General features: G+C 40.6%; 1 protein-coding gene across 3 annotated transcripts in view; it reads left to right on the plus strand.

The window, feature by feature from the left end:
• OSBPL1A (oxysterol binding protein like 1A) overlaps window positions 1–15,914 on the plus strand; it is a 78,422-nt gene that overhangs the window by 16,775 nt on the left and 45,733 nt on the right. For all 3 annotated transcript variants that reach the window (XM_037380670.1, XM_037380672.1, XM_037380671.1), the window contains 9 exons: window positions 1,732–1,876; window positions 2,627–2,694; window positions 2,775–2,819; window positions 3,837–3,910; window positions 3,989–4,052; window positions 5,011–5,112; window positions 6,531–6,656; window positions 7,813–7,894; window positions 10,523–10,629. In XM_037380670.1, coding sequence (XP_037236567.1) covers window positions 1,732–1,876; window positions 2,627–2,694; window positions 2,775–2,819; window positions 3,837–3,910; window positions 3,989–4,052; window positions 5,011–5,112; window positions 6,531–6,656; window positions 7,813–7,894; window positions 10,523–10,629 — 813 coding nt within the window. The remainder of the gene's footprint in view (window positions 1–1,731; window positions 1,877–2,626; window positions 2,695–2,774; window positions 2,820–3,836; window positions 3,911–3,988; window positions 4,053–5,010; window positions 5,113–6,530; window positions 6,657–7,812; window positions 7,895–10,522; window positions 10,630–15,914) is intronic.

The raw sequence follows: 15,914 nt of genomic DNA on the forward strand, positions 1-15,914 counted from the left end.
TTGGAACAGTGTGCCACTTACTTGAAAGATACCCTTGTATTGTTAATTCTCCTTTATCTTGATTATTTTTACCAAAAAACTGTACTGCATATTGTAACACAGTTGTCTGGAAGAGATAATTTAACGGTGCAGTTCCTCTAAGCTTTCTAATTGCGCTTCAGATCTAATTTTTTCCCTCCTTTTCCAGCATGCACTTTAACTTTACAACTGCTCATTCTATTGAAGTTTCTTTAAGTCAAATGATAGCGTTGGCTTTTGTGTGTCTCTTCTGTCAAGATTCTTACAAGATCCCAGTGTGTTTTGTGTTTTGCTATTAAAAGCTAGACCTTCAGTAGTTGAACCTTAACCCAAGCTTTTTAGTCTACTTGAACCAAAACTAGTGTGTTCTTCCTAAGAGTTCTCAAAAACATACTGTACGTTTGCTGAAATGACTGGAGAGCTTTTTATGTCACTGAGTCAATGCACAAAACTTCCTTCAAAATACTTACAATATGGTGTAAGCTGCTGAAAGCACAGGCATGCCGCTTAAAAGGTCTGGAGGCAAGAAGTCAGGAGGCAGAGATAAGGCAGATGTAAAACAACTGGTTGGAAAGAGCTAAAACCTAGGAATCCTCAGGAAGTATTTGACCTCAGTATTAATGATATTATACTCCCCCAAGCTGTCTGTTCTTGACTTGTGTTCTCTTTTCAGTTGAACTGTAAATAACAGCTGCAGGAGTTTATCCTTTATTTGACTATTACTGAAGCACTTTTAAGGTGGTTACTGTTGATGCTACGTTGAATTGCTCCAATGGGTGTTCTGTTGTTATGAGTAATTTCTCTTAAGATAGCATATAGCTAATGCAGAAGGCTTAAATCGAGTTTCTCTAAAGTTGTCATGCACTGCTTGTCACTGCTTAACAGTAGCATAGCCTTTCTATTAAGGTAGTCCCATTTGGCTTGGAATGGTTTATATTGAAAGGGACCTTTAAGGATCATAGCGTCCAACCCCCTTGTACACATCCAGTAGCCATATATCTGAGTAGAAGTGTTGTATTTTAGGGCACTTAGTAGTGTCATGCTTAATGACCCTTCTCTTTGAGGACAGCTTCTCAAAACATTCATATTATGTCCAGGTAGAACTTGGGTTTCCTCTGTTACATAGTTGCTCTAACCTTAATTTCCGCAATAGTTAGACTTCAGAGTGCAGTGGAACTGTTTGTGTAACAGACTGCCTGTACTAGGAGCTTCCAAATGGTGTATGATAGCTCTGTCACTGAGACTGGCAAGCCTGCCACCCTTCTGTATGAAGTTCTTACTGTCTGAAACAGGGTGACAACACAGGATTTAGCACTGGCCTGTGCTGACTTTTAGACTGTGCCTGGGAGTCTTCTAGAGGAAACGGTAAATTTTGACAGTAGAATCATACAGGACCATTCTAGCATTGTAGTTCAGTCATTCATATTGCTGGGCAACTCTCTCTGGCACTGTGCAGCTGACCAGGATAAATGTTTCATGTTGTGCAGCAGAAGGGATTATAGCAAACAAAAAACTGAGAAGTTCCTTACTCTAGCCAAACATCTTGCTTAATTGCTGTAGTCCTTGTCCTTCTCATAATACTTGCTACATGCCCTCTTTGTTGCCAGATCTGCATTGAAGCATCGTAGTTAGGAAAAGCTAACTTTCAAAAGAATGAACATGGCACCTGGGGAGAAAAAAATAATAAGTAAGCAAAACTTTTTTTTTTCCCAGTTGAACAAACCCAAACCACCTGATATCAACTGTACAGATCAGATGGGGAACACACCATTGCATTGTGCAGCATATCGTGCCCATAAGCACTGTGCATTGAAACTTCTAAAAAATGGAGCAGATCCTAAAATAAGAAACAAAAATGGTAAGTACCAAATGAAAGTACATAAAGTGTTAAGAGGAGACAAATTCAACAGCATCTAATAAGCTATGTTACTTATCACTCAGCGTTCAGGGAAAATCTTACAGTGCTTTAAAAGCTTTGTATCACAAATAAAAGAAGCCCAACACTGACCAGATTGCAAGAGACTTAAGAACTGTAGCAAAATACTTAGCATATATGCTGTTATTTTCCAAACTTACCCATTCCTAGAAAATTTACCTGCTGTATGTCATAACCGTGAAATGTGTCTGACACTTGTTTTCTTGATGCTAAACACTGAACACAGGTAACAGAAGGAGTGGTAAGTTTGAAGAGGTGCTCCAGACAAAGTGACTCTTCAGAAGGTGGCTTCTAATGGGAGCAAATCCAGGAGAACTTTACTCGGATGTTATGCAAACTGTGTACTTGTCATCTGATTAAAAACGTCTCTGTCTTGATATTTGTGAGTGTTCTGAACTGTTAATTTTTAGCTCTTCAGCTATAAAAATCTTAAGTAAAAGCAGAAGCCTCTCTGTGGCAAGTAGAACTCTGAAGGACAGTTCAGTGCACAAAAGTTCAGAGCCTTTCTAGTCTTCTGCCTCTGAGGAGTTTATATTCCCCAGTTCCTAGTAAATGTAGATGCTTGTGGGACCAAACTTTAATGGGTAAACAGAGTGTCAGATTGTTTTTAAGTTAAGTACATCTAGGTTTGTTTGCATCAAATTCTCATGCCCCATCTTGATTACTAAACAGATCAGACACCCTGTGATCTAGCCCAAGGTGCCGAAATGAAACTGATACTGGGAGGTAAAACCGGAAAGGTAGGAGCTTTTATATCCACTTCAAATTCCGAGGCTGTCTAGTTGGAGCTATTCCTACATGAGCTTTAATTTTTATGCAGGTTATCAACAAACCTCTGAGACGATATGAAGGTCTCCTATGGAAGGTATGCCTTATTTCCTGTTCTAAAATAGCTTGTAAAATCTCAAAGTATGTCGGTATGTGCTTTTCTGCCCTTCAGTAAGAACTGATGCATGATGGAACTTTTCAATAATACATTTGTTAAATTACTTTAGTCTGGTATATTGGATAAATTGTAGATGGGCTGGCTGGGTGGAGCAGTTACTAGATTCATGGCACTCTGACCTTAACCTCAGTCCCTAAAGTCTCCATTTCTTGGTAATTTCTGTGGCAAAGCTTAACTGTGGTTAGTTTGTATTCCTTGTCTGTGTGATGGGCAAAATGGGTTTTGGTTTGTTTCTTTTTCTTTCCCGAATAGATGTCTTTAATCTATGACTAATATAATATCTTTCATAATCTATTGCTAATGTTTTGCCACAAGTTCTCCACCTTCTGGAAATTTTAAAACTTTGAGGGAAGATGTCAATCAAATGGTTGTTTCAAGTTTGTTTTGCTCTGATACTCAAGTGGTTATTTTTTTCCTTGCTTAAACAAAAAAGTTTCTCGATTTTTCTACATAAATACTTAATTTTTATTTTCCTTAATGAAATCTTTGAAGTTTTCTTCAGTGTAAATTTTCCTAGGTATTCACTCACAATTGTAATACAAGAAACTGTTTTTAAACCAGGACTATATACTAAAGCTTGTGGAAGGTAAAATATTGTATTTGGATATCCCAGTGTCTTTTGTTTCTTATTTGCTTTTACAATGTAGAATTTTGTGGTGATCAACAACCCCTGTAATATTAAAAAAATCAGCATTTTAATATTTAATATTTAAGTTCTAACTGAATAACAGGCTCAACAGCACTTTTGTCTTTAGATATTTCCAAAAAAGAGAATAGCACTGTAACTGTGAAGTATTCTCAGGTTGCTGTGATCACCAAGATATGTAAAACCTGAAATGTGTTCCTAATGACTACCAGTTCTATGTAAGAGCCTTCAAGCTAACTCTTCAGCTGTTAACCTTACCTGGCCTTTTACAATTCTTTTGGGTTTTTTAGAGCTCACGATTTTTTGGTTGGAAACTCTACTGGATAGTTCTAGAACATGGAGTCCTTTCCTGGTATCGGAGACAGTAAGTTCTGTGTTTAAATTTCTGAAAAGCGTTTTGAATTCCTGTCTTCACTTTATTAAATCTCTTTTTCTTTTAAAGAGCTGATGCAGTGAATAATGATCATCGTCAGGGATGCAAGCATCTGACACAAGCTGTCTGCACGGTAGGAAGTGAAATTACTTCTGTCTACTGGCTTTTCTGTATCATGGTAGTCCATACCTAGGCAATGAAAACTTCAGCTAGCTTGGTAGGCATCCCTAGTTTATAAAAAAGGGAAAAAGCTTGTGGTGTTGCAAAAAAATGCTAGTTCTTTTCAAGCAAAGTATTCTTATATGTAAAGTGGCCATAAAGCTCCTTCACTTCTTCCTAAAGTCTTCAAGATTTAAACAAACATAAGGCTTCCTAAAACCATGCCTCTTCAGTTGTGCAAAACAACTGTTTGGGGCATGTGATACAGAATAGCAAAGCTCTAGTTCCTCCTGTAGCTGTCGTTGGCTACTTGTGACTGATTGTGTAACTTAAGCTGATCTCAAGTTGCAGAGATGATCAATTCTGAAGGTGATTTTTTGAAAACTTTCTTAAATTCTATTATGCTTGTGGGTATTCCTTTTGGAAGGGGTGAACAGAGGACAGAAGAAAAACAGGCCAGGTGTCATTTATAATACAAAGGAAGATGAAGTGTGTAAGGAAAATGCATTTAGAATCATTTCAATACTTTTTGTTTTAGAAGTAAACCTGTCCTAGTGGATTGGCACAACAAGTTCTTTTAAACTACAGTTATATATACGCTTAATACATGAAAAGTCACTCTTACTTTCCCGTATCTACAAATTCCTTAATATTGGTGGTCTTGCACCATTGCTGTGATTTTTGCCTGAATCAAGTGGTGCAAATGTAGTATTTTGACATAACCTCTGTATTCTCATTCAAGATGTAAAATGCAAGACAGCATACTTTGCAAAACTGTTCTGACCAGGTTTTGTAAACAATAGTTAATTTGTGTCAAAACTGAAGCAAAACCATCTGATTTGGAAGTAATTCTCCTCCTTGGTTACTCCTAAGTGTTCTCTTTTCTTACTAATTCATTATACTAATTTTGTGTTTTCTCCACAATGCTTTAGGTAAAATCTACAGACAGTTGCTTCTTTTCTGTCAGATGTTTTGATGACACTGTTCATCGTTTCAAGATTCCTAAAAATAGCCTTCCTTCTCAGACTAGAGAGGTAATAATGACTCTCCATCAAAGACTTTAAAATCTAATTTCCGTAATGAATAATTTGCGTACTACTTGCTGTGAATGCATTAGCAGTGGGTTCAGTATCTTGATCACCAGGACTTGGTAACATAAGTGCAGATACTGAATCTTGTAGCATGACTATGGACTAAATAGCAAAAATGGACAGATTGTCATTCTGTTTTTTAGAATTATTGCCACCCTGTTTTCCAGGTCTGTGCCTGTATTATGTTCTTAGTCTAACTACCTCTTTTTCTTTTCCATGTGGTAAATTTCTATTGCAACTTCCTTCTGTTGCACTTTCTTTCATCGTTTGTTATCCTAAACAAAAGTGTTTAATGGTACGTTCTACTCTTAGCCATCCTCCTAGATGACTTAATTATATTTTCTTAAAAGATGGGCCTGAAACAAGAGCATAACTTTTTTTTTTAGGGTTATTTGTAGTGTATTTACTATTGTGCTTCTGTAACTGTACTAACATGATGAAGTAGTGGTGGAGGCAACTGGAGTACTGCGTCCAGTTCTGGGCTCCCCACTAAGATGATTACAGGGACAAGAGCATCTCTAATACTAGGAAAGGCTGGCAGTGCTGGGATTGCTGAGCCTAGAGGAGAGAGGCTCTGGGGTATCTTATCAATATATGTAAATACCTGAAGGGAGGGTGCAAAGAGGGATGGAGCCAGGCCCTTTCCAGTGATGCCTGGTGACAGGACCAGAGGCGATGGGCACAAACTGAAACACAGGACATTCCCTCTGAACATAAGAAAAAATGTGAGGGTGACCGAGCACTGACACAGGTTGCCCAGAGGTGCTGTAGAGTCTCTATTCTTGAAGATATTCAAAAGCCATCTGGATGTGGTCCTGGACAACCAGCTCTAGGTGGCCCCGCTTGAAGCGGGCGAGTGGGGGTGGGGGCTGGCCCAGATGACCTCCAGAGGTCCCTGCCAAACTCTGCCACTCTGATGTAATGAACAAGAAAATAATCTACCTCTTAATTATGATAGCGCTTCCGGTTTTGTAAACAGTTTGTCACACATAAGGCAGCAGACTTTGTCACAGGGATCTTGCTGTCTGAATGGAAAACCAAAGATGCAGAACACATTCCCTACAGTCTTTTCTTAATTGGTGCAACTTTTTTCTGTGTGACTTTGGGTAGGCTGAGGGGTGGGTTATGTTTGTGCTTAAAGTTTAATCAGATAAGTCTGTGACAGTCTGACCACAGAGTATCTCATCTTCAATACAGGTAACCATTTTTAATAATCTTATTTTCTGCTTATTAAGATGTCTCATGTTACTAATTAATATCTCACATCAATCGAAAATTTTGATTTTTTCTTTTGCATGTATGCTGTTGCCTTCTGGGGATGACCTTTCAAATGTGTATTAACTCTGGGTTTTTTTGTTCAGAGTTGGCTGGAAGCAATAGAAGACCACTCTGCTTATAGCACTCATTACTGCACACAAGAACAGTTGAGTAGTGATGATGAGGAAGATGATACAGTATCTGTTACAGATCTACAGGATACTTTGAAAGTATGTCTCAAGTACTTACTTGGCTCGTGCATCTAGGCTGTTGCAGTTTAGTATTGTTGTGTGTTGAAATGCTTTAGTGTACTTTCAGCTAAAATTAATGATTCTTTTGTCCCATGGATGCATAAGTGCTGCTTGTATTTGTACTGCTTACTGTCATGTACTCCTGTTCGGACTATGTGTAAAATTATGTTAATCTACAGCTAAAGGGCTGTGGTTTTCAGTTTTACCAGCACTTACTGCAAGGTAGACAGTTGCTTGAGATTTTCAGCCAGGAGAGGGAGCCTTGTGTACTCTATTTGGTGACACCAAAACTGCAGGATAACAAAAATACCCTTCAGCGATCTCTACCTCTATAAAGCAGGCAATGGAATGGCTTAGAAATGAACCTCAGGTCACGTTAGATGTGTTGTACAGTGATCGCAGAGACCTGCAATGGAAATGAGTCTTCCTTGATAATTAGAGCATTCAGTCTGTTTCTTGCTTTTTGCCACACGTATACTTCTAAAAGCTTTTACTCTAAGGAAAAGTTGACACTGCCATGCAAAAATCTTCATGAGACTGAACTCCAAGTGGCTTGTACCATACCTTTTGGTACAAGAACTTGAAGTGGTTCGTGGCAGAACAGAGACGGGAGGTAGCTGGTGCTGGCAGTTCCCAGCAGCCTATGGAAGAAGATGGTATTATCTAATAGATAACTGTCTCCAAGTTCAAATGCAGGCTTGGAATAGGATCTTGGGGTGTATTCCTGCATGTCACTGTACTTGCTGTACATCAGTTAACCTATGCATTTGCTTACTTTTGGCCTCAGGTTTGTCAAAGAACAAGCATTGGCTCTTCTGGGTTTTCAAACTTTTTAATAAAAAAGGGGAGGAAATGCAAAAGTGGTACATCCAACATCCTTTGGTGTTTGGTTTGCTATGCTAATTTAAACAAAAGCTGGTCAGCCATATAATGTGCATAAATCTTCTGTTTGCTTCTGTGACTTTAGAGGGACTTAAGGTAATTTTTTTCAGATTTAATGTATCTGTCACTGGGAATCTTTGTTAAGTTTTAATGCTCTCCAAATTTAAACATTTCAATATAGTTGATGGAGAATAAACATACACTTCCCTCGGAACAAGGCATTTCTGAACTAGCTATCCTTGCTGTCTTTCAGAAAGCACAAGCATGCCAACAAAGACTCAGTAAAGAGATTTCGGATTTCCTTGCAATGGTTAAATCTTTGGATGCTGCAAAAGGTAAAACTTATTCTTCTAAAATGCAGTTTGTTAGCAGGCAACTATTTTCTTTTAAGCAGCATGTGCTTTAATCTGAAATTAAATTTTCAGGAGCTTGAAAATATAGGATTGTCTTCCTCATTGAAAAAGCTTCAAATAAAGTAACATTATAGTAACTGCTAAGAACTAAGATTTCAGATTTGGAGAAATGACTAATAAGTACATTTACTGAAAGCAGCTTTCTGTGGCTGCAAATGTGAAACTGCCATTAGATACAGTGCTTACTGAGTACTATCACATAGGGGTTTGCTTTGAAGGTTTAAAAAGAATCTATAGTTGGTAGCTTATTGCAGAGCATAAGTGTCCCCTGACAGCTACAAAGAGCTAGCTGTCTTACTCAAAAAAAAAAAACTTGTAGTGAGTAGAAATACAATGAAAGCTGAGGCATGATAGACAGGATGTGAAGTGAAATCACAAAACTATACAAGGAACTGGAGCCATGGTGTGATGGAATATATTCCACAGACTTCTGTGAGTTTTATGCCAGATTTGAACTTCTTGGGCTTCATTTCTATATAATAAATCTCGATGTGTACCTGGATTTTTGAAGCATAACTGCCAAAAAATAGCACAGGCATCAGGCTGTTAAGAGTTTATAACCGGTTTCATTTAATGTCTAAAACATGTACACAAGTTGCTCATGTACTAAACTAAGGAGTTCTGTAAGAGTATGTAACTGTTGTTCCTTGTGAACATGAGTCCTAGTTACATATTGTGACTAAAATTTATGAAGCTCAAACTAGACAACAAGTTGTTTATCTGTACAAATCCTAGTCTGTAACAGAACAAGTTTCAGGTGGAAAAAAATTCTTCCTTTTCCATCCCTGTGGCCTCCCAAAAGGAGTCTAACCCCAGCTTTTTCTCCATATGCTACTGTGTAAGTTACTGCATGATGTTAACATATCTTGCACTAACTGAATTCTTACCGAATTTTTATTTCACAAAGAAAAGTAAGGTTTTATAATACATATGAGTGTTTTATTGGGAAGCCTTTGTAATTAATAATACAATAAAATCTGAATTAGTCACAAAAAAAGCAGTTTGAAAATTAGCATGAGGTGGAAAAATTTCTCTTGGGTAGATGTAGGGGCAGCTTCTCTGACCCCATATTGCTGACCTGAAGAACTAGTGAGGATACTCACTACTCTCAAGAAATACACAGCTTGAGTAACCAAAACCCATAGTAAAGCAAAACCAGATACTGTCTCTTTCCTAGAAACCGCTAGTCTTGGCCAATAGCAGGCATAAGTTCCTGTTTTCATCCTAATGAATGTTTGTGACTTGACAGGTCAGTGAACTGTTTCCACATTCATGTGCAACTTCTGTGGGTCTTAACAGAGAGAACTGCTGCAGCTCTCCCAGTTCTCACATTAGGTTGATGTGGTATCTTTAAAGTATTTGACTCCCCTGGCTCCAGAAGAATGCAGATTTCGAGTTAAATGTTCTTCCATGTGGAACATCTCCTAAAAGCTTTTGAGTAATAAAAAAGGCTACCTTAGGACCTGTACTGACTCACTGTGCTGCCCCTTCTTCTAGAGGTGCTAGCTGTTCTTGATAGCTGCTCTAAGTAGAGACTCCTAATTCCTAAGTCAGTAGTGAGATGTGGTATCAGACACCAATTAGTGTGTGGATATGTACTGTATCTTGTCCTGCATGAGCAGTATAAGTTGCAAAATATTCAAGAACTGTCACTGCCAGACTACTTAGTCTATATTGTTATGACATCAACTTGAAGCACCTGTGTTACTAAATGGTGTCAACTGATCCTGGAGTCTGTGGCCTCTAAATGAACCCTTATTTTAATTGTAACAAGTATGCTTCCTGAGAGAATAGTTTGCATGACTTCTGAGGAGTTGCTGTACATCATAAATCTTCAAAGATGAACTCAAATATTAAATAACTTCTACTGGCTGATTGGGTTATCATGGTTTTCTGCTGGTTCTAGGCATGTAGCTGCTGCTATAAATGGTCACAGAAGGCAGGATGTGAGGTACTGTTGCCCTGCAAGCAGTGCTACTTATCCAGAAGATGAGTCCACTAAAATAAGATTTCCTTCCCCTTTTATTGATCAGTGCACTTGTAAGTCTCCATCTATTTTTTCAAACCTAAATCTCCAGCTGCACTGTGGAAAATTTTTTCTGTTCTATGTAATACCGTGGCAGAAGGCAAAAGGAGCTACATTTCTCACTTACATTAAACCAGTGCAGTTTCCTTTGTATTTGAATTCTGTCAGCTGGCAATTCTGAGGCTCTTAGATCTAGAAAGTGGTTAAAAGGAGATTGTTGCTAGTAACTTTCCAGTGTGTTGCTGTCATAGCTTACTACCTCTGTTTTCTAAGCCATGCTGAAAGAGAAACTTGATCCATTCATGTGCCATTTATACCAGTACTAGGGAAAGAATGCAAAAGAAAGAACTTATGTTCCCTCGGTGCTACTTTTCCTTGCCGTTTCCTCACACAGATCTTGCAGTTCACCAGCCTTCCTGTAGGATATGAATGTTATGCCTGTATTACTTGGAGGAAAAAAATAATTAAAAGAATCCTGCAATTTACAGTGTCCCCCTAATGCTACTAATCTTTTGTGCTTTCAGGAATATCTTCTCCCCTCCTGCAAAAAGTTGATGTGGTCTCTGAAGTATCCCAGGAAACATGTGAGGCCCTGGCTGACTGCCTCAACCTATTTGCAAAGCAAGAAGGGGTATGTATTGTGCTGCATGAGTCTATAAAGGGTTGAATGGCTTAGTATATTTTGCTAGTTCCCTGCTTACCTGTTACAAAAATAAATGCGCAAACACATAGATCTTCATATTGTTGGTAAGCTGTCCTTTTGCATACTGAATGTGATGAAAACTCATGCTTTTAAAGAAAGAGTAGCTAAGTTCCTCTACAAAAGGATATCTTACTATTGAGTGTTCAGAAGAGACACAGATTTTTCTTACAAACTACTGCTTCTAAGGTTCAAACTGAATGCTTGAATTCAATAAGGCAGTTGCTTTGCTGATTTGAAGGTTAAAATGTTGAGATTTTTTTTTTTCTTGTACTGGCTAACTGAATTGTTGAACAATACTGCTTCTGAATTTGTTTTTCAGACCATGTGCTTGGTGGGTGTGCAAATGCTATCTATTGAACTTGGCTTTCCCAGTGACAAATGTATGGTGTTAAACATCATGCAAATGCTTCAATTTGCGAATGTATGTCAAACTGATTAATTTATGGGGTAGGATATCTGGTGTTTCTCTCCCCTCTTAAAGATACCTTAGTCCGTGGAATAAACTTGTCTTCCTGTATTGTAGTAACAGTAATCGCTTAGTTAGGCTTCTGTTGTCGTCAGTAAGCTGTTTCAAAATGAGGTTTGTGTTGGTGCTGTTAGTCTTCCAGTTCTTTTAACAGTGAGCTGCAAACACTGGCTCCATTGTCTAGGGCTGGTTTAAGATACATTTTTTTTTTTTCCCCTCATTCCTTTCCAATTCTTCTTGTCTTCAGTCACGAGTCTTCTAGACTTGCTTGAGTCAAACTCTGGCAGAGTGGAACAAGCATTGCTTTTTTACAGTGAGGGTTTTTTTCTTTAAGAAAATCTAATATTAAAGTTGACAGTTCCATTTGTGGATGAGGGGGAAATTGTTACAACAGTGGGTGTATAGTGTTAGTTAGTATTCCTTAACTGTGTTGGCATCTTGCTTCAAGCCAGACTAAAATAGCTTTCCAGAGTAGAATATGGCAAAACATATGGTGAAATTGTAATTTCACCTTACTTGAACTTGAACAGTCTCAGTAGGTGTTGTAGAGGCCTTACTTTAATCTGGAAGCACTAGGTTTCGGCACAGAGGGATAGGCTGAGGTGTGAACTCAAATTTCCACCATAGCTAGTGAGATCAGTTGGTCATGACAAGGCAATGTGATTGTGGAGAGTTTTGCGTCTTGATATTTTTAAACTTAAAACTATTGCAATTCCAGAATGTAATATAGGCTTTTAAAGATGCCATAAGCTCATGAGGGAAATTACAGCAGCAATCTCTTCCTAAGACTTGAACCTTTCCAAAAAGTTACGTTCCTTGAGCATTACTGTTATTGAACCCACAGCATTTGGGTTTGTTGTCCATTGTAAGAAAAGGCCCTGTTTTTTGCCATTCAGTGTTGATTTCTAGGCTGCAGTTCTGCTGGCATCGCAAAAACAATATATTGGGTTCTGTATTGACAAGTGATAGGACCCCAATTAAATGCTTTAATATTCCTTCCAAGTAGATAAGTATCAAACTCTAATATAAAAACACTTGTGTAAAGTACTCTAAAAAAAAAATTATATATCTTTAGTGTTTGTTTCTCTTCTGATCATGATCCTCAATAATGAAGTTAAGGCTTAGGTGTTGTCAATGTTTGGGACCAACTTCCGTGAATGCTCTGGCAATAATTGGCTGCTGTCGACTTGAAACTGCTGAATGACCTTCAGGAAGGATAACTCTGCAACTGTTGTCGAAAAGCTTCTTTCCTGCCTGTCCTGTTGTCTCCAGGCAACTGTTTGACTGCAGCTTGTCTTACGGGGGCTTCCTGTGAGTACAGAGGAATTAATTGCTCCGTGAGACCTTTCAGTTGTAGTGTATGTGTCCCGTGAAATCTGGTTCCCTCTAGGACGAACATTTTCTCAAGCTTCTTGGTACCTTTTTTATCTTGCCACTTTAAGGAGAATTCTTTTCCCTATAACTTAAATTGTCAGCATACCAGAAGCCACTGTTTGACTAATGAGGGGAGGCTGGGCTGCTAGCTTCCGTAAGGATAACCCCAGCGAACATGCTTTGTCTTTTAGAGAAAACTTCTTTGTTTAGCATTGCCCATTGCTGCGCTGTGTAAACTGTAGCGTAAGCGTGCAGCCTGCAAATGGAACTGCTAATGCAGCACTAAAGAGGAAAAAAAAAGACGGCGAGCTCCAGCATCCTCCGCTTGCCTTAGAAATGGTGCATGAGCGTGACCGGGGAACGCTCCATCTGTCCGGTGCCGCTCCTTCCCCCAGCGCCGCTGTCCGCGGCGGCGGGGACGCTTGCGAGCGGCTGCGGGACAGCGCGGCCGGGTTCCTCGCCCGGGGGCGGGCGCTGTGGCCCGCTGCGGTGCCGGCTGCGGGAGCGGGGTCCCCGCAGCGCCGTGCTGGCCGCCACCCGTGCCGGAGAAGGCGTGACCTCGCCGCCCCGCTCGGCGGGAGCTGCTGCGACGCCGCAGAGGGGAGCGGCGACGGCGCTTCCAAAAATAGGCCACTGCGGCGGGGCTCCGTGCGGGGCGGCCCGGCGGGCTGCGGGACTCGCCGCGGCCCATGAGCGGCGGGCGGATGGCCCGGCCCCGGCGGCGGGGCGGGGCGGCAGCGCTCGGCCTGTCGGGCCATTTTTAGCCGGGCTGGGAGCGGGCCCGCCCCGCTATTTCGGGTCGGCCTCCTCCGCCCCTTCTCCGTGCCCCGCGCTCGGCGGGACCCGCCGGCCCTGGCGGGGCGCGGGCTGCGCGGCGGGCGCCACCCCCCGCCCTGCCCGGCCCTGCCCTGCGCCGCGCCGCGCTGCGCGCCCTGGTGCAAGGTGAAGGGGCCGCCCGCCGCGCTGCGCGCCCCGGCACCTCCTGCCGCTGCTGCCGCCGCACGACTCCGGGTCCGCGGTAGGTGCTGCGCGCGGGGGACCGGGTTTGGCATTTCCGTGTGGTTGGGTGGCTTTTTCTCTTGACATTGGGATGAACCCTTCAGAGTCAGGCGGAGATGAGCGCAGATACTTCTTGCCGAACAGTTAAAACATGTGAGGGGGAAAAAGGAAGATAATTCGATTGCTTTAATGTGAACATTTATTGAGGCGTTTGTGTCGGAGATCGTACCACTGGAAACGTTTTCTGCAGTGACTTTGGCACAAGGTTAGTAAGTATTGTTGCAAACCAGGACTTCCCTTGTACTATGTCTAGCAGATACCAGAACCTGCATTCCAAGAGCAGTTGGATTTTAGTATTTTTATATAGTTGTAGGAGAAGTTTAACACAAGGTTTCTTGCACGCTATTATCTCTGCTAGATTTTCTGGCTGAGTTTGACATTTATCTCCAGTACTTGAGCTGCCAGCACTGAAGCTGTATGAAAGGTACTCTTTAAAGGAATCAGCTTTATTTTTATTTTAAACTTGCTTCTTCATTAACTAATGCTAGATAAAGCATGCTGATGAGTATACTGACTCTTCTAAGTTTCACTTTTACTATCAAAGGTTATATTTAACAGTAAATTAAAAGCTCACATTGCATGAGTTTAGAACAAATAACAATTGTAAACTGACTTCATTTGTAGTCTGTTTGATCTTCTTACTTTGTAGCTAGTGTCATTCCTTCCTTTTTTTTTTTTTGTGGGGGGGGTGTGTGTTTTTGAAAAGGGCATTTGTTTACAAGCTGATGAAAAACCTCAGCAAATGAGACAAGGGATTCAGGAAAGGTTTCTTCATTTCTTGTTTTAAATGGGTTCTATACTCAACTAGGGAATCTGTCGTAACAAATTAAGCTTGTCACTTTTAGAGAAACTTTAAGGTCAAAATGCTGTGGGTCATAGTCCTTGAGTTTAGTTAGGTTACGCCATGGTAGAGATTATCTCTTGCATATATAACTGATGTACTATAAATAAAAAAATGCATGCAGTTCAACTAGCAAATATTAATCTCTAGGAGTTCGGTGTACTGCCTTAATTTGTTTCATAATTTTTGGAAATGTAATTGAATGTCCGAGGGTTAGATGTGGCTGTGTGTGTTCTTGTGAATGAATGCATGCATGCTCTTTGGGATACAAATAATTGTCTTTTAATATGTGTCTGGTTTGTGGTCTGGGAGACATGTGTGGCTGTTAAACTTAGACCTACTACCTTACTGGATTGTGAATGAAGAAGGTGCCTGTAAACTGTGTCCAGGTGACACCTTAATAAGACTTTTTGTTACGTTTCCATGTGGAGGTGAGGGGAGCAGTGATGACACCCTGCAGTCAAGGGAAAACTATTGATATGGGCACCCTGGGCAAATCTGTCTAGAAAAATCCTGGAGTCCATCAGCAGTCCTTTTTTCTGCCACCTGGCAATGCAGTCAGCTATGCTAATCTCTGTAAGGTCTAGGGAGCCTTCGGTGTGTGGGAGGGAGAGATGAAGAGGGATGAGGGACTCAAAATCAGGGAAGCTAAGAAAGAGGTTAATTTTGTGATTTCAAAGTTAGGTCTGGGGATGGTGTCATGGCTGACTGTTGTACTAGACCTAGAACCATAGAGTCTTTAGCCCCTCAATCATGGCACCAGTACCTGTGTTTCTCTGCTCTTTTCTCCTTGAGCTTAGAAACAGATGACAGCCTTTTCTGGTTGGTTTTTGGTGTTGGGTTTTATTTTTTTTTTTGCTTTCTTTCAATCATTGGAGCACAACAGAGCAATTCTGTTGTCAATTCTGTTCTGCAGCTCTTGCTTGAAATAGTGGAAATCAAGGTGAGACCTCAGTGTGTCAAGGCCTGTAGGCAATGCCCCAAACAACTGAAACACTGTTCAACTTGCAAACTTGGGGAAAGGAGAGTGTTTTCCAACAGCTGATAATTGCACTCATCATTGATAATTGTTGAGAAACTAAAAGTGTGTCTGCACCAAGAAAACCTGTGCTGGCTGTATGCATTTCTGACTTGTCCCTATTTCTTCCCCTCCCCTCCAAATGAGTAGAAGTGTCCTAGAAATACCTAGTGCACCTTTAATCTTGTTTGAAAGTAACAAGTTCATTGGAAGGTTCTCTGTGCTCAAACAGGTGCCCAGGTAAAGATTGGTATTTTTCCCTTACACAGAAGAGCATGAAATATAATGCGTTACGGGTCATGTATATGCATGGCATGTGGGAGAACAAAGCTACCGACAGGAAAATCATTTGGCAGGTGGTTTCTCCTACTAGAATGGTGGCAGGTCTAGTCATGCCTTGATGATTCTTGCTGTGCTCATTTTTGGGTGCTGTATATGCATGTGTCTTTCATATG

Source organism: Falco rusticolus, chromosome 3, assembly GCF_015220075.1.
Source record: "Falco rusticolus isolate bFalRus1 chromosome 3, bFalRus1.pri, whole genome shotgun sequence".
In the NCBI taxonomy this organism is placed as follows: Eukaryota; Metazoa; Chordata; class Aves; order Falconiformes; family Falconidae; genus Falco; species Falco rusticolus.